The 18,463-nt window shown below is 39.6% G+C and overlaps 3 protein-coding genes across 3 annotated transcripts; 2 read left to right on the top strand and 1 right to left on the bottom strand.

Annotated features, from left to right (window-relative positions):
• Window positions 1–2,718: 2,718 nt before the first annotated feature.
• On the bottom strand, window positions 2,719–3,814 carry tifa (TRAF interacting protein with forkhead associated domain). Its single transcript, XM_041985519.1, has 2 exons — window positions 3,657–3,814; window positions 2,719–3,530 (listed from the first exon to the last, which is right to left on the bottom strand). The coding sequence occupies exon 2, from the start codon at window positions 3,520–3,522 to the stop codon at window positions 2,944–2,946; it is 579 nt and encodes a 192-aa protein (XP_041841453.1). The 5' UTR covers window positions 3,523–3,530; window positions 3,657–3,814; the 3' UTR covers window positions 2,719–2,943.
• A 1,422-nt stretch (window positions 3,815–5,236) lies between these two features.
• LOC121639887 (RNA-binding protein 4B-like) lies at window positions 5,237–10,402 on the top strand. Its single transcript, XM_041985479.1, has 4 exons — window positions 5,237–5,348; window positions 6,119–6,537; window positions 6,623–7,260; window positions 8,377–10,402. The coding sequence occupies exons 2-3, from the start codon at window positions 6,129–6,131 to the stop codon at window positions 7,237–7,239; spliced, it is 1,026 nt and encodes a 341-aa protein (XP_041841413.1). The 5' UTR covers window positions 5,237–5,348; window positions 6,119–6,128; the 3' UTR covers window positions 7,240–7,260; window positions 8,377–10,402.
• A 1,908-nt stretch (window positions 10,403–12,310) lies between these two features.
• Window positions 12,311–15,688, top strand: LOC121639881 (RNA-binding protein 4B-like). Its single transcript, XM_041985468.1, has 4 exons — window positions 12,311–12,461; window positions 12,927–13,345; window positions 13,431–14,086; window positions 14,353–15,688. The coding sequence occupies exons 2-3, from the start codon at window positions 12,937–12,939 to the stop codon at window positions 14,063–14,065; spliced, it is 1,044 nt and encodes a 347-aa protein (XP_041841402.1). The 5' UTR covers window positions 12,311–12,461; window positions 12,927–12,936; the 3' UTR covers window positions 14,066–14,086; window positions 14,353–15,688.
• The last annotated feature ends 2,775 nt before the right edge of the window (window positions 15,689–18,463 follow it).

Raw genomic sequence — 18,463 nt, 5'->3', positions numbered from 1 at the left:
TACCACCAGCTCTTCCGGCATTAATCTGGAGGCAGATCTAGCACACCAGACTACAAAGTTACGGTTAAGTTCTTAGTACTCGTTCTCATCACCGTTGTTGAATCCAACGATGGCTGAATTGTCTGAGGATGTTTGTGGTGTATTGAGTGAAGTCAGTGGTGTATATGGTGAAGAGGAGATGAGCCAGAACAGTCCCTCGAGGCACCCCAGTGCTGCAGATCACCATGTCAGACACACAGGCTCTGGACCTCACAAACTGTGGCCTGTTGGTCAGGGAGTCCTGGAGCCTTGCTGTCACTCAGTGGCACACTCCTGTACAGTCCAGCTTATCCCTCAGAAGTTCTGGCTGGATGGTATTGAAAGCACTAGAGAAATTATAGATCATGATCCTCACAGTGCTTCTAGACCTCTTCAGGTGGGACAGGGGTCTGTGCATGAGGAAGGTGACAACGTCTTTATCCCCAATGTTTGGGTGGTAAGTGACCTGCTGAAGATCTTACCACAGGACACAGGAGGTGGATGACCAGTCTCTTCAAGGTCTTCAAGATGTCAGGGCCACAGGGCAGGTGTGATTAAAGTCAGTGGGGCGAGGTGTATAGAAGACGCCTGTTTTATTTCCTCTGGTGTGGCAGGTGATATGTAGGGTAATTGCCAAAATGTGATAGTTTCATCGCCAGATAATATACCTCATCAATTTTTAAATTTTGTATTTTAAAATTTCCTGAATTTTTTTAATGGTATTTTTTAATATATTTCATGAGAATTTATAAATAATGGAATTTTTCATTCTTATAAAACATTTACTTATGTAAATGTATTTGAAATGAAAGGTATTTGTACTTTTATTTATTTAGTATTTGTTTAATCATATTTATTTAATTTTGAGTGAATAGGTCTCCGTAAATGAAAATGGCTCCACAGCTGCTATTCCATATTTTTTTATTCCATAAATGTATGGAGCTAAATCCTTGTACAAACAGAAACGTCCGTTTTTGAAGCACGGATAACAAAAGGTGGTTACTCATAAAAAAATTAAGTAAGACGCAAAGACTTGTGTGATTTCTTGTAAAGGAGAAAAGGGGTTTAAGGGATTAATATTGGATTAATTCTAAGAACATGCTTTTCACTGTAGGATTTACAGTGGGTTGGAGGTAATCCCATCATGCATCAGGTGTAATAACACATGCTGTAGATTCACCGCTGGTGGATCACTGTCATAGTCTGAGGACACAAAACAGAGTGAATTCCTTTCTTATAAATAGACGTCCATCACAGCTTGTCTAGAACCCAGCTGCTCTTCTAGTGATGAAGACCAGAACGAGCTGGTGTTACACCTGTTTAAAATCTCTGCACTGCCTCCCTGTGGGCTTTCGAATTTTCAAATACTTTTATTAGGTTTTGAAGCTCTTAAAAATTTTGTCCCTAGGTGTTTATCAGACTTTCTTTGTCTTACGAACGTCCCGGGGCTCTCAGGTTGTCGGGGCTGGTCTCTCGTTTATCCCGGTGGGGCATCTTTCAGGGTTTCTGGTCCTCGCCTGTGAATCAGCCTTCCAGAGCACCTGAGGGACGCTGGGACTGTTCATATGTTTAAGAGGCAGCTTAAATATGATCTTTTTAGGAAAGCTTTTCATTTTTTGGGGATAATTTTTAAAATCTTGTTTTATTGTGTTTTAAGTGTAGTTTATTGTATTTACTCTATTTAATGAGTGATGTTTTTATTCTTTTTTTAATGTCACCTTAACATCTTTTACTTTTCCAGTGTTTTAGCTTGCCTGATGCGGTTAGTCAGGGTTAGGATGGCCATTCTAGACATAATTTCATGTACATGTGTGCTGGCGTGTGATCATGTGTATGTGTGTGTTGTATGTTGCATATATGTGTGATCTGGGGGATTTGATGGGTAAAAAGTTTCTTGTCTTTTTTTTTCATTATGTTTTGAATGTAAAGCACTTTGTGTAAATTTTCTTTTATATGAAAAGTTCTTGATAAATGAAAGTAAAACATGAATTTCTTCCTTTGTTACAAGGGTAATTTTCTCTTCCTCTTTCCTTCAGCTTTGTCAACAACGTGAAGTTGCTTCACTGCATTTAGTGTTTCCTCCCTTCTCACTGGATTTATTGGAAGTCATGCTGGAGTTTGTCATCCCTAACCCAGCCAGCGACTGTCTGGATGACAGTCACTTCTTTCCAAACATTTATGGCTTTTGTCTTCAGAAATATTTCTGTTATCATAACTGATTGTTGCTACGGTTACATCAGGATTTCATACAGTATTTCCGGCTGTAGATTCATTGCAGTGAAATTAGGAATCTTCAGACAAGATGGACATTTTTTTGTCTTTTTTGTATTTGTTTTTAAATTGGCAACACATGGTCATTTATGGAGCCGTGCAAATTATGGCTTGTCCAATAATTTTCTGTCTTTGACTTTGAAAGCATTTTATGTCATATAATGTCAACTCTTGCTAAATTAAGTGTTTTAAATTATTAATAAGCTTTTAAAAGTTAGAATTTATCTTGTAAAGAAGTACCTGTAATTCTATATCAGTGACTACTGGTCTGACAGTGTCTAGGAATTTCATGCATTTTCTTTTTGTTTCTTTTTTATCCGTCAGATCTAGAAAAGCCGGTTTTCCCACAGACTTGCCTTCTTTGTGTTTGAGGTCAACAAATCTGGGAATCAGGTTTCCATGAATTGTTTGGGATTTACAGCTTAAACGTCAGGATATCAGAAAAACTTTATTTATTCAAGTTGAAAATGTACAAACAGCTTTAAGAGATATTTAGTTTGAAAGCAGCAGCATTTCTAAGGATATAGCTTTGTTCCAAGCAGGATAGACAAAGTCTGGAAAATGATCCTGTTTCACATTCCCATCCTGCTTGAACTATGACGTAACAAATGCATTGCAAATAAAACACTTTAAAAAAGAAGGGATGGTTGATTATTAATAACTCAGAGTCTCATCAGTCTCCTGGGGACCAGCCACCCTGAGCTCGGCTGTAAAACTGTTTATCAAGCCCGTGTCCATGACAGGTGTCATAGTTGCAGCACATGTGCACGTTTCTCGGGATGGAGGCACCGCCAGCACCTCAAACTCCACCTCAAAGCTGGCCTTGGCGTCTCCAGACTCACGGACGATCAGCATCTCATACTCCCCGAACCGGATCAGAGCCTTGTCTGGGAGATCCATCCTCTCCAGGTATTCCAGCCCTGTGCTGTTCACCGACAGCCGCCCCCTCTGGCTCAGGTTCTGAAGGCTGAACAGCATCTCAGGGCTCTGGGGCGAGCGGTAGGCGTGGAGGGCCAGCTGTTTACGGGACACCCGGGGATCCACCAGTGCGTAAGAGCAGGCCTGAGCATCTCGGCCCAGCCTGAGGGGGTCATCGGCGGGGTGTCTACATCTGACCCCTAGAGGCAGTAGACCATAGAGGCCCTTATGGATCTGGTGTGGGTGGTAAAGTTTGATGTGGAGACAAGTAAGCAGATCCTCCTCAGTCTCTATTATCTGAGACACGCTCATCATGAAGAATCCTGATAAAATAAGTAGAAATGTGATAAGAAAGACTGAAACTAAAACTTTCAAGACAAAGTGAAGGTAACCAGTTTTACATTCATATAAAGTTAATATAAACTTAGAAACACGTGTTTTTGTCTTACCTGAAATGGAAACACAAAGTGATGCTTTCCCCACGATCAGGAGAAAAATAACCAGACGAAGCCACTTTCTGATCTGTGAGAAGGAACTAACGGTGCTGCTGCAGTGAAAGCAGGAAGACTCCTCTGCAAGCTCCTCAAGCTGTTTTCCTTTATTCTGAGTCCTGTCGTCATTCTCACGTGTTTCGTTCACAACGCTGCTGCATTCATGTGCAAACCGAAAAACACAGCTGTTTTATGAAGCCTACATTGTTTAAAACTCTGTAATAATCTGCATTTGTTAAATACCCAGCTGTCAAGACAAATGAAGAAAGGTTTCTCCCTAATGGGAAACTTGGTTAACAGACAAGTCTTTAAAAGAGAACAAGTCTTTTGCACAACAAAACTAATCTGAAATAATTTGAAACATTTCTGCTGTAACGACATAGACAAAACGTAACTTTCCAATAAAAGAGCAAAATAAAAACCACTAAAATGAAATAAAACAATAAAAACACTAAAATCATAAATCACTAAAAATGGAATAAAAACAGTGTTCATATGATCCTTAAATAAAACAAACACAAAACAAGACGTCCAAAATGAAAAGTCTAGAATGGAATAGTTAAATGTTGAATAGTAACCAGTATTCTAGAGAAGAAAAAACAAATGAACATAGGAAAAGTAGCTATATTTTAATCTAAATTAGTTGATATTGTCAAACTGCACGGACCTTGTGTTAAAGAAAAAAAGTTTGACATAAACAGTAAAATGCCGATTCTAGCTGTTGTACTGAGTTGTATCCAAACCGTTGTCATAAGTGTGCTATATTCTTACGACACGGAAAAAGACAAAAACAAAAACACTGTCACATTTAGGTTTATCTCCGAGGTCCCTGAACGCATCATAACAGCACCTAAAATTCCACACTGACGCAACTTCAGATAGGAGGCCGTTAACAAGCTTTAAGAATTTATGACTGTAACGGGAAGCTATATGTGAAAGACACACTGTTTATACATTAACCAGATGTTTACATTTAGTTTCCCGTTCACAAATGAATCCGGCTGTGGAAAATGGTATGTAACATTTTGAGCCACGACCCCCAAGATAACATACTTTGACATTCGCGACTCCCAACCCCCATGCGGCGACTTTTACAGTGATTAACTGCGTGAGATACCAAATGGGTCATCTTGGAGTCGTCATCTAAATGTAAGACTGGAAAACTGTCAGAATCTTCATAATTAGGAAGAATAAAGTTATTTTTGGTGGTTCAGCGCTGTGAAAATACACCTACATGCCAATTATCAGCGGCGATCATGTCAAATTTAGATTTAGTATAATATGGGATGAGTATACCAACTTTGTAGTTTATACGTTAAGGTGTTAAAAAAATAAGCTGCTAATTTCAAAGATTTATCTCTTCATTAATGGTTTATATACATATATATATATTTTTCTTTCTTTTACATTTATCTTGCGACCCCCTGTTTGAGAACCACTGATTTTGAGAATTATTATCGATTGAGTTCACTTGACGATGGACTTCTATACCCTCATCTAGAAGTGGCGCTGTGATTCCTTGTGACAGGGAAAAAAGTGTAGAAGAAGAAAGTGCATCGGCTGTTTGCGCAGGCGCAGCTAATCGGAAGTCGACAGAAAGAAAGCTCGAGAAAAGGGCTCCATTACTTCGAGAGGCCGTAGTGTTTTAAGGTAACAAAATGTACATTTTTATTTCTTAATTCGTCGTTTTTTAATAAAAAAATATAATTATTTTACATCTTTGAATATTCTGTTTATCTCTTTAGTCGTGTGTGCGCCGGTTGCGTTGCGCCAGCTAAGTTATATCAACTTCCCGATTGACAGTGTTAGCGTGGCCTGATGAATAAGCTAAATACTAGCTAACGTTCATTGATTGCACATTTTCTTGAACTATTAGCCTAAATTGTATTTCCACTCTGCCATTTCTACTCATTGTACAAGTACTATAGTACCAGTTTGCGTTAAAATATAATATAGCCTTATTTGTAAATGTATTTTTATGTTACCGGTACATGTAAATTATGGTTCCTACATACAACAGCAGAGTTGGTTGGATAAAAGAAAAGCACACGAAGAATAAAATTATTTTTAAGTGTAATGGTGTAATGTACACAACTGTATAAAAAAAAGTACGATTCAGATGTGTTAATAGGCCAAGTCTGAGTGTAGATATATTATTTAATGGATGTATTATGGACAGGTATGTACTGGAAGAGCAGCAATTTTTGCATTCAAGTCAGTTTGAATGTTCTTGTAAAGGACAAGTCTGTTAATTAAGTTGACATATTATTAATTATGTACAACAGAAACACAACTGTTTATATCCAACCAAAGTATTTAAGATTGAACCCAACCCCTAATATTAAAATTAAATTAATTGTCCTGAGTGTGTCCAATATGTTTCCCTTTCACTTTCTTTCTTCATTATTGTTTCAAATCAGATCCGAAACCATGGTGAAGATATTTGTAGGAAATCTTCCCCGAGAGGCCAACGAGGACGAAATCAAGGAGCTCTTCACAGAGTATGGTACAGTCACAGAATGTGCCATCATCAAAAACTTTGCGTTCGTCCACATGGATGACCGCAAGGCCGCCACCAAAGCCATCAAGAATCTGCACCTGCACAAGCTTCACGGCACCCCGATCAACGTGGAGGCCAGCCACGGGAAGAACCAGGGCTCGGTTAAGCTGCACGTAGCTAACGTGGAGAAGGGATGTGACGACGAGCTCCGCGCTCTCTTTGAAGAGTACGGTACAGTCACGGAGTGTGCTGTGGTTAAGAACTTTGCTTTTGTTCACATGCCCAACTATGACGAGGCCATGGATGCCATCAAAGGTCTGGATAACACAGAGTTTCAAGGTAAGAGAGCCATTAAAAAAACAAGTTTACCTACTGTATTGTATGTATTGTCCAATTTATTTAAACTTTTTTTTACTTTCTCTAGATAAACGCATCCATGTCCAGATTTCCAAGAGTCGTCCCAAGTATGATGAACACGAGGACTATCCTCCTCCTCCTCCTCCCCTAGACAGGGGGGGCTACTGGCCTCCACGCTATCCAGGAGAGCGTCACGAGCCACCCCCACCCAGCTACATGAGGGGCCGCATTATGCCCCCAGGTTACCCTGCCCCTCCTCTGCCACCGCCTCCCCCCAGACGAGCTGTTTATCCCGATCGTCCCTACGAGACTGATAGGGAGAGATACAGCGTAGTAGATTACTATGAGAAGTACCGAGCCCGTCCGTATGGCATATCCCCCTACGAGGATCAGCGTGCTGGTATCCCACCTCCTCCCCCTCCACCCTCAGCCGTCGTCCGAGAGCGTCTTATGACCTCGTCGCTCGACCCTTATGAGCGTCGACCCCTTCCACCGCCTCCTCCTCCTCCGTCATCGTACTATGTCAGAGATCGTAGCCCCATCAGGAGGGCACCTAGCGCACCACTGCCCCCTGCCAGTAATGGCTACCCCTACGAGCGCTCTGCATACGCAGTTCCACGTGCCAGGGACCCCTACGCAGACCGGCTGCCTCCGCCGCCGCCACCTACACGCTACACTTATTAAGCGAGACGTCGGCATTTGCAGGTGAGAACAGGACTGAGTAAAACTGGTGTATACCAATGCTCAAATTGCCCGTCGTCCCTCTGAAGGCAGAGGCAGCTTGTGAATTACCCCGGATTGTTAAAACCTTGTGGATTAACCCTTAAAACTCTGCTAAATCGCTGGTGCCTCCAAGCGCTTTTGCTTACAGTATCAATTTCTCAGAAACCGTAGTGTTTAACTGTGGGGAAAATTATGATGGATAGCTTACCCCTTTTAGGTAAATCCACAATGAGTGATCCAAGATAACAGCATTATTTATCACATTTCATCATAAAAAGATCACTATCACTACTATGTTGCTAAAAGACCTCCATTTTGACCCAGAAATAATGATAAAGCTACTTCCTGTCAAACTTTACACCAATCAGAGAGCTTAGATTGACGTTAATGTCCAGTCAGGAGCAGCCAAAGACCAGTGAGCAGAAAGTTCTATGTGTGTCTGAAAAGAAGAAAAATAATGCTCCTCTATGGCTGGAATAAAGCCAAGAAGGGTTTTTGATGCATGGTGATGCCAAAAAGCAGCTGAGTGTAAGTTGGTTTTGTGAGAGTAGCAGAAATAACTGGAAATGAGGAAAAAGTTTATGTTGTGTGTTTGTTTCAATGCCAATATTTCGTCTCCTGTAAGCCAAGACTTGAGGGAATGATTATTATTTCTACAAAGTTAGTAATAAGTTTTGGTTTATTCTTGTCGGCCTTTATGCTGCTATATCTATTGATACATTAAATTTAGCCTCATAATCTCACAGCTGAGGCTGTCCAGACAACATTATGTCTGGATGGTGATGGTTTAAAAGGCTTCAGCTTCTACATGCAGTTTTATATATAAATAAAAAAAAAAATAGCCCCCCCCAAAAAGAAAAGGCTTGGAGTTTTAAGGGTTAAATAATGTTTGAAAATCAGATGTGCGTCTAAGCTGCTGTCGTAATGCACGTCGATGTGTAAGTTTGGATTTTAAGCTAATACAAGGTTTAAAAATGTGGGACAAACCATCGAAGATTGAGACGTGGTGCAGAACTAAAGGGCTAAAAATGTCTGGAAGTACGTGCTGTTCACTTACAGTTTCAGGTCGTTTACATGTGTCATTTGCTCTTCTTTCAGGATTGTCGTCCGACTGCGTCGCCGCACGCCGCCTCCTGGTGCATGTGACTATCCTCTTCCTGTCTGCGGCTGAGCGCGTTACGTTCCTCTGCGACTCTCACAAGAGGAGCCGAGTCGCCGACGTCCATGCCTGTCTGTTTTTATCATTTGGGGACTATTTTTATATCTATATTTTTGCCTTCTGACTGTTTTAGTGTGTAATTGTGCTGTAGTGTTTTTATTGGGCGTTTTCGTTTAAGGCATTATAGTGTGATCCTTAGACCATCTCAGCAGCAGTTTGAAGGCGCTACTTGTTCTGGTATCGAATCAAAATCTGCCTGCTGGAAGTTTTCCATCAAAACCCCAAAAAACCCTTTTGGAGCTGCTGTGAAAAATGAATCTTTTAAAGTTGTAAAAGTTAGCTAAGCGTAACTGTTAATCAAACAGCTGCATAAAAGCGTTTAGTGTCTGTTAAACCTCTTTCTAATAAAGCCGATTGGTGCAGTAAATATTCATAAATGTGATCAAAACTCAGCGCTGAAACATCACTGTAAACATTTGAATTAATTGAAATACTGTTCTCTGATTAATAACTAGTAAAAAAAAAAAAAGCGTCCACGCTGATTAAAAACATCTCTCTGGTCTGTGTGAGCTCCTCCAACTTTGATCAGTTTACCAGCGGGCCACTGAAACTGTTCCCCCACCCTGGACCAGAATCATTTTAATATCTTTGCTATGCAGTTCAGATAGACTGCATAGCTGAGACTAGTTAATCTGGGGGGAGGGCTGACATCAGTCTGCTGGAGACCTTCACACTAAACAGGTAAGTCAAGGGAGAGGCCAACACAGGCACATGTTGACATACTGTTAAATGACTGTAGAGACAACGGTTAATATGAATGGAAATTTTCCTGGTGTTTCATCGGCTCTGATTCTAAATTATACAGCTGATCTTACCAGTTTATACCAGGAATGCATGACTGTCTATACAGATGGGTGACAAAATGAGTGGAAACAGGCTGAATTCACGTCATAGAAGGGTTTGGTTTTTCATGAGGAGTTGAACTGACGTTCATGTGAATAAAATTTAAGCGGAAGTGGTCGTGATTCTGCGCTGGTGTAGTTCAGGCGTGATGAACAAACAGCAGGGCTGTGATGCATAAATCTCTGAAGATGAAAGTCGAGTAGCATCAGGCTAGAGACGTAGAGCAGAGCGAGTTGATTTCCACTGCATTAGTAACGTAGTGCAGGTGTGCATGATTGACATCTACAGGAAGAGTGCTGTCTTTTTTTTAATACTCTGGGATAACTGGCAAGAAAAAATGAGCTCTACATTTCCTCTGTATATGTGTGTGTGTGTACACTCAAAAAAAGGACATTTGCCTTTTTGAATGATATTAGAATGAGCCTGAAATGTTCTGTAATCCTTACAGGTGAACTTAATTTGACTTTCTCCAAACTTTTATGCACATGTCCAACTTTTCAGTCTTTAAATAGTCATTACATAACGTGCTCCTCTCTAAGAACATGATAAACTACAAAATAAGTGTCTGAACCATGAATCCACCAGTAAGTGTGGTGGTTCATCAACAGCTTATATGTCAACAGTCCTCTTCATCCTCATCAGACCAAGACGGCACCTGAAACTTGATAAGCTATTGAGCCATCATGTGGTATACCGCCCCCTGTTAGCTTTTGTTTTATTAACTTGTTTGAAATGATGGGAATATATGTTTGTGAGAAATACACTTGAGGGAATTATACAATCATACTTCTATTCATTGTCTTGCAAAGACATAATGTTGGTTTGTCACCCGTCTGTAGAATGAAGTCATGACTAGAGTGTTGCCAGTGAATAATTTATATCGGCAGCATTTAGGGCCATTTTGGGCAAAATAAGGTTGAAGGTTTAAATTATTTTTAAACCTTTGTTGAAATATCTGTTCATAGTACTGTAGAAATTCTGACGATTGTCGGATATTTGCAGCGTTTGCCATGTATTACCATTTTTGGAACCTGACCTTATCAAATAAAATATTTTAAACAATCTAATAGACTCGCTGTTTAATATTTAATTTATGAAGTTATTATTTTCACAGATCCATTGTCACACTGCTTCATGGCATTACCAAATTATGATTTGGATGGCAAATATTTATAATGGATCAATATTACAGTTTTTACAAGGAGAAGGTTGTGTACATTTTATATAAAGTTTTTTTCGTTACTGTGCAATGCTGAAACTATTACTATGATTTAAAGTAATACCTAAGGGGAAATTACAGTGTTGCTTAATAAATAAATTAGTCATTATTAACGGCCATTGTGTAGGGTAGCAAAAATGAAGAAGCCTCTGACTGAAGACACGTCATTGTTTAAATTCAAAGTTGTCAGTTTTTTGTGATTTTAACATTTTTCAGCTCCAGATGAGTCCATATCACATTCATCAGTCTGTTCAGTCTCTGATGCTGCTGTCCCAACAGAAGCTGTAACGCAGATAGATTATACTGGTCTTTATTTTAGCTAGAAATTTAGTCCATCGCATTGAGAGCCAAGCTCAAACAAAAACATTAACAAGATGGTACAAGCTTCTTGCAACCCTGAATTGGACTAGTGGTACAGAAAAAGAATGAATGAATGGTAGAAACTTGCATTGCTTAAAATCCGTGCTTTATATGGGTGATAAATACAACTTAGGGTGAATTTTAAATAAACTTGGACAAAGATGTGACAGGAATTGGCAATCCCTGGGCAATGTTCTAATTTGAGTTTTGTCAGACATACAGAACAGATCACAAGAAGATGCAGCAGCTTTGCTAATTATGTTATAAAGTCCATCAGGATAAAACAGTGCATGTAAATAAATGGAGAGACGTTTACCATTTAAAACCCGAGGACGTCCAGTTGGTAGACTTTGAGAACAGAAGGTGTCACAGAAGACTTCACCTGAACTGCCTGTACTAAAACCATGAAACTTTGTTCTGCTTCACTTTATCAGAGTTGGTCTTTGCAGAGATAATGTTTGTATTTTCTGTGATTTGATAGAAGTTTAAATATTTCTTTCTTTTAGGCAAACCTAAACTTTTTTTTATTTGTGCTATGTGCCATCTTCATTTATTCGTCAGTAACATTTATAGTGATATTTGCACATCTTAAATAATCTCTCCTTGACTCCAAAAGTATTCCTTATGGGTGCGGAGATATAGTTTGGGTATGCAATTTTCCATCAGAAACCTAAAAAATAGGCACAGGCTCAACAGTTAAATGATTAATCCAGAGTTTGTTGTTGAATTCTTGGACAAACTGAACTGATTAAGTAACAGGATGCCCAAGTTACAGAAAAAAGGCCTTAAAGAAAAATATGTAGACAATGGTACGTCCAGGGAAGAGTTACATCACTCTCGGTTATATGTTTCAAAGCCGGGGAATGTAGGAAGAACAACGAGCTATACAGACAAACAGAAAGCTGGAAAACAGAAGAAAGCTAGAATTCAGCCATAGTAAAGAAAACTGGCATAATTTCAAGTAGTGTGAAAATGATTAAAGAAGCATGCTTTAATTTGATGAAATGAACATTAAAACACTAGCATGTCTTAGTTCATGTAATAAGTAAGCAGATAAAACAGTCTGCTATTTAATTTAATTTAATTTACAATTATATAAAACACATTAAATATAAACATTAAATAAATGAATACCAATAAACGAATGACAAAAGATTAATAATAATATAAAATATCAGTTTGGTAGATAAAGAGAAATAAAGGCAGAAGGGTCCTTTTTACTTATTATTAACTCATTTAATAGACATCTGAGTGAATTTGGTCCTTCAGGGTGACCCTTTCACAGTCACATTAATGGTAAAAATGTGCAGTGTATATTTTGTCTTTCATATGGATTTTTAGTGAGAATAAATTAAACTACCTATAAAATGAATTTAATTTAACTTTTGCGTCCTCCTTAACAGCGGGTGGCGCTGTTGTTGGCTCAGCCATGACAAGAGCGCGAGGAAAAGCTCGGCGTAGCGCTGCTCTTCATCTGCGTGGATAGACTAGACGGAAGTCGCCAAAAGGACCATTTTTTCGTAGAGACCAACTAATACGGAGGTATAAATAAAACGCCAGTTATTTTAACATGTGCCAAAGACCGTACTCTGTATTTGAATAATCTTCTTCGAGTGTTTATTGTCTCTGTGTAACAACCATTTTAGTGTTTTGTGACTGTAGCACAATAAGCTAACAAGCTAGCGGAAGCTAACAGTTGCACAAATGCATAAGCTCAATCCTTTGCTAGGGCTTAATATTCCACTTTGCAATAATATGATATCGGGAAATATGTCTAAAATGGTTATTAAGACAAGCCTTGTCTTTACTAAAATTCCAGTTTTCTTAACTACCTTTGAGCTGAAACGAGTCGTGCTATAATGTAAATGAGCTAGCATCTAAGCTAATTTAACCTCAAAAAGGAAGATACAAGCATATGCCCTCATTCTTTATCCGGGTTAAATAACAGTATTTTGCTTCATCCTCGCATTTTTTTTTGCTTCTTGTCTTTATGTTTCTTTGAATCAGATCCGAAACCATGGTGAAGATTTTTATAGGAAATCTTCCCCGAGAGGCCAACGAGGACGAAATCAAGGAGCTCTTCACAGAGTATGGTACAGTCACAGAATGTGCCATCATCAAAAACTTTGCGTTCGTCCACATGGATGACCGCAAGGCCGCCACCAAAGCCATCAAGAATCTGCACCTGCACAAGCTTCACGGCACCCCGATCAACGTGGAGGCCAGCCACGGGAAGAACCAGGGCTCGGTTAAGCTGCACGTAGCTAACGTGGAGAAGGGATGTGACGACGAGCTCCGCGCTCTCTTTGAAGAGTACGGTACAGTCACGGAGTGTGCTGTGGTGAAGAACTTTGCTTTTGTTCACATGCCCAACTATGACGAGGCCATGGATGCCATCAAAGGTCTGGATAACACAGAGTTTCAAGGTGAGAGAGCCATAAAAACAAACAAGTTTACCTACTGTATTGTATGTATTGTCCAATTTATTTAAACTTCTTTTACTTTCTCTAGATAAACGCATCCATGTCCAGATTTCCAAGAGTCGTCCCAAGTATGATGAACATGAGGACTATCCTCCTCCTCCTCCTCCCCTAGACAGGGGGGGCTACTGGCCTCCAAGCTATCCAGGAGAGCGTCACGAGCCACCCCCACCCAGCTACATGAGGGGCCGCATTATGCCCCCAGGTTACCCTGCCCCTCCTCTGCCACCGCCTCCTCCCAGACGAGCTGTTTATCCCGATCGTCCCTACGAGACTGACAGGGAGAGATACAGCGTAGTAGATTACTATGAGAAGTACCGAGCCCGTCCGTATGGCATATCCCCCTACGAGGATCAGCGTGCTGGTATCCCACCTCCTCCCCCTCCACCCTCAGCCGTCGTCCGAGGCCATCTCATGAGCTCGTCGCTTGACCCTTATGAGCGTCGACCCCTTCCACCTCCTCCTCCATCATCGTACTATTCCCGAGATCGCAGTCCCATCAGCAGGGCGCCTAGCGCAGCGATGCCCCCCGCCAGTAATGGCTACTCCTACGAGCGCTCTCGACTCTCCCCAGTTTCCCGGGTCCCTGCATATGGAATTCCACGTGCAAGGGACCCCTACGCAGACCGGCTACCTCCACCACCGCCCTCACGCTACGCTTATTAAGCGAGACCTCGTCATTTGAAGGTGAGAACAGGACTAAGTCGAACTGGTGTTCATAGTTTGCGTCCATCTAAAGCCAAATTATTGTCCCACATCCTTTAGGTCTTGTGGGGTGAACAAGATCAAGACTATCAATTTTAAATGTGTGAAAACACTTTCACTAGAAGAGCTCTGATTGGGTCTTAAGACGCAGATCTCGGACGCCAACCTTCAGGATGAATAAAATGGACGTACGTGCTGTTAACTCGAAGTTTCAGGTAGTTCATTTCTGTCATTTGCTCTTCTTTCAGGATCGTCGTCCGACTGCGTTGCCGCACGCCGCCTCCTGATGCACGTCATTCTTATCCTCTTCCTGTCTGCGGCTGAACGCGTTATGTTTCCCTGCGACGCTCACATCAAGAAACGAATTGCTGACGTCGCCAATTGTTTCTGTTTCTAATGGTTGGGACAGTTTTTACGTTTTTTTTCTCCTGCTTATTTTAATAATTGTGTTATAGTTTTTTTTTTTGTTTTTTTTTTATGGAATCCATTAGGCGGTGTTTTCTCATTTTGTTATTTTTTTTCTCAGCTTTATTGCTTCGTCAGAGTAATTCTGATGTGTGTAATTAGATAAAACTCAAGTCAAAGCAAAAGGAATTACCTTAGTTTTAACTGACTTGTTAGAGATGAGATCTAACCTGCACGCTGGTTTCTTTACGATGAGGTGTCGCATCAAAAGCCGAACCTCTGTGGCGTTCCTGTGAAAATACAAAATGTAAGACCTAATCAAATGTACCTTAACTAGGCAGTTAATTAACATTTTCCAACCTTCAGAGGACAGTAAAATTTTACAAATGCGATCAAAATGCTTTGCACTAAAACATCCATGTAAGGTTTCTGTCATCGTCTCTTAGTTTCTGGGAAAATAAGTAACGAACTTGTCTAAGTCGTCACGTTGATTAAAGATGCTCTCCTCTCTGGTCTTGTGTGAAATCCAGCAGCATTTATCAGCCTTGTAGCGCTTAACTTCTCCCCCTCTCTGCTAAAAGTTTTTATTCTTTCGATTCCGAACTTACTGAAGACAAATGTGAAGGAAACAAAAGGGAACTTTAGTACCTGAGACTTGTTTATGACTTGTGATGTGGTGGAAGGACATAAAGAGCTGCTGGAGTCCCCCACAGTGAACAGGTAAGTCAAATAATCAAGTAGAGACCAATTTAGAAGATGTGTGACTAACAAGTTCTTTTGTAGCTTACGGAGAATACATTTGGTTGGATCATCTGCAGGTCCAGAGTCTTTGCTAGTTAACAGAGCTAACTAGTCTAATAGAAATGCTTTTTTAAGGTATTGCTAGTAAATGTAATACTACTAGTAGTCTTTAAACATAAAACCTGGTTGGATGTTTTAACTTTGTGTGGCTTTAATGGACCTGTAGGAATCCTCTCATAAATCCACTCTGGAAATAGTTACTGAGCATTTGAAGGCTTTCAGCAGCACATCGACATGACTTGATAAGTGATACCCAAACTTCCGACCCATGTTCGAAATGTAAAACATCTTGCATGATATGTTTACTTTTGTTTTCTCTGTAAAAATCAAATATGAAGCAATACGACCTCTGTCTACTAATAAACGCTTGGTACCATTGTTGCGTCTTCTCTGCTGTGCAATACCAGTTTACCGTTCAAAAGAAGAATTATAAAGGAAGACCATCAGTATGGTTCAGTTTACATGAAAGCTCAGATATTGCACCTACATGTTTTGGAAGTTTAACTAAAGCGGCACAAACGAACAGATTCCTCCTTTACTCATATAAATACACATTTCCCTATCATGCTATCAAGATTAGTTTCTAAATATTCAAACCTTATGGAAACTAAATGTGCGATAATTTGGCAAAGGAACATGTTTTAGTCCTCTGGTGAAAATAGGTCCAAACTGAAAAGAGTGAAACCAAAAGATATGCTTAGGTACTTTTTAAGTCTTTGTGAACGAAATGCAGGAGATTTGTCAAGATGTGTAAATCTCACAACGTGCTGCTGGTAAATAAATGAACATGTCACAGATGAAGAGTTTCAGGCTTTCCTTAAAAACTCAGGATGATCATTATAAACCTCTAAAGGAGTCTTGTTTAGGACAGTAGTCAGAAAATATTCAGTGTTCAAATCAACAAGATTTTCACCTTTTCTGGAGGTTCTCTTGGGTTTTGTTTAAACATGAAAGAAAACGGATTTATTTAGCTTGTGATGGAACAAAAAATCAACATCAAAGGAAAATGTTTTGGTCAGCACCAGCAAAAAGTTTTGTTTTGACACAAAGTTATTATGAAATTCGAGGAGAGGCATAAAATAATGGAGAAATTTAGTGTTGATGAAGAACACAACCACATTGCTGTGATTTGGGTGCGTAACACTGACACTTGATGTTCAATAAATATTCTGTCAGATGTGCTTTAGATACTCTTATGGAGCACGCTGCATATGTGCAGCATGTATATTCTGTGCTCATGAAATACTTTGGTGAGTGTGAGCAGCAACAACAAGAAATTCACTATCAGCCTGGGAGTTGAATGTCCAAGGACACACTGCTCTGGGAAAGTAGAGAAGAAGCTCTCATTTTTCTTTGTTTTCATCTCTCCCAGCTAGGAGTGTATGATAGGGCCATAAAAAGATAAGATAGGGCCATAAAAACAGCTCATTTTCATAAAAACAGCTGCACTAAACGGCTGGTGAGGAACACACTTCATATTATAAAGTTTACAAAGAGCAACTAAACAGATTTAACTTATTCATGTATTTCTCATTTAGAAAGTAAAAATAAATTATTAATATGGACTTATAAGTTAAAAGCAGAGACCCAAAACTGAACACCAGTTAATGATGACCAGTTATACCAAAGTATATTAATAAACTCATCAAAATAAAAGATGTAAACTGTAGTTTTTTTTATTATATTGATTAGGTTGTTTTAGTCAGTCCTATGGTGTAACTTTCCAAAACACTGAAAAGCAAAAAAACAGTAACTACACAAGGTTTTTAATCAACTTATAGATAAAGTTTCTACCCTGTACTACTTTGGGTTTCCCAAGATTGATGGTCTTTGTCGCCCCCTTGTGGTGGAACGCAAGACATACAGCAAAACGCACAAGAATAAAAAATCCTTGCCATCATTATACATGCACATAACCTTTATGTTTGGAAGCTGTTAGCATAAAAAAAAACCCACAATATTTCACATGAATACACACACACACACACACACACACACACACACACACACACACACACACACACTGAGAGGGACAGAAACAGACTGAAGAAGTTGGTCAAGAGGGCCAGCTCTGTCCTGGACAACAGCCTTGTCTCTGTGGAGGACAAAGGGAACGGAGGATGCAGTCCTCTCCATCAGGCCATGGTGGTACTTGCACAGTGAAATCTAAATAGCCCCCCCCAACAAACAAACAACTAATTGCCTAAAAGAAAATAAGTTTTTGTGAAGTTCAGAGACTGAAGAGCTATAAGAATTATAAATCAGCCTAATTTCATGGAACCAACTAACAGTTGGTTTATTAATTTAAATACCATTAAATTTGATAATTTTGTTGAATTTAAACAGATAATGTTAAAAGCAAAAAATAATTACTTTGCCGCAGTACTCAGAAGCTGTTTGAAGTCAGAGAGAATCAATTTGATTTAAGGGGAACAAATTAAAGAAAATAAATAAAAAAAAAGAAGAAATACGAGGCAGAGATGTGTTTCTGTTGGAGGGGTTGACTTGTGGAATAGTTGTGACAATGACTTAAAAAGGTGTAGTTCACTTTTCTCCTTTAAGACGTGTTTACTAGATGATATATAAATCAAGTATGAAGAAGAGTAATAATGAAAACACAGAAACATTTGGTTGTGCTTGCTTGGATGATTATGGAACTTTATTTTATGTATTTATTTCTCTAAGATGAGTTTTGTCTCTTTTTATTTTGCTTTCTAGTCCTTTCTATGATGTAACCGCTGTGTTACGTTTGTGTGAAATGTGTTGGCATGATAAGCATGTGCTTTAGCCAGTACCTTTTATTAGCTTTATCTCATTATTTTCTTGTTTTGTGGTTCCATTGAAACACTTGAAATGCTGATCAATAAACAATGTTAGCACTGAGTAAAGTAAAAAAGTTGGTGCGCGTGAAGGAGCGCCTTGCCACGCCCTTGTGGTGGCCATAAAAGGTCAGGTGAAAGCCTATAATTAATATTCATCATATTATTTCCATAATGCTCAGGAGGGGAAAAGGAGGGAAGAAGCCGATATTTCCGGAATGTGAGACTGAGATCCTGATGGACCACGTTGGAAAACGTAAAAAGGGTTTTTTGGAGGGCACGGCGTGGCTCAGAAAGGATATCTGGATATCTCAGTCGGTAGAGCATCCGTCTC

The sequence above is a fragment of the Melanotaenia boesemani genome, chromosome 5, assembly GCF_017639745.1.
Source record: "Melanotaenia boesemani isolate fMelBoe1 chromosome 5, fMelBoe1.pri, whole genome shotgun sequence".
NCBI lineage: Eukaryota > Metazoa > Chordata > Actinopteri > Atheriniformes > Melanotaeniidae > Melanotaenia > Melanotaenia boesemani.
Note: the sequence above shows the minus strand (reverse complement) of the source record. Positions and strands in the feature narration are given on the sequence as shown.

Coding starts and splice junctions, on each gene's coding strand:
- LOC121639881 (XM_041985468.1), top strand. CDS start 12,937: ATGGTGAAGATTTTTATAGGAAATCTTCCCCGAGAGGCCAACGAGGAC. Junction 13,346..13,430: donor GGATAACACAGAGTTTCAAG/GTGAGAGAGCCA, acceptor TACTTTCTCTAG/ATAAACGCATCCATGTCCAG.
- tifa (XM_041985519.1), bottom strand. CDS start 3,522: ATGATGAGCGTGTCTCAGATAATAGAGACTGAGGAGGATCTGCTTACT.
- LOC121639887 (XM_041985479.1), top strand. CDS start 6,129: ATGGTGAAGATATTTGTAGGAAATCTTCCCCGAGAGGCCAACGAGGAC. Junction 6,538..6,622: donor GGATAACACAGAGTTTCAAG/GTAAGAGAGCCA, acceptor TACTTTCTCTAG/ATAAACGCATCCATGTCCAG.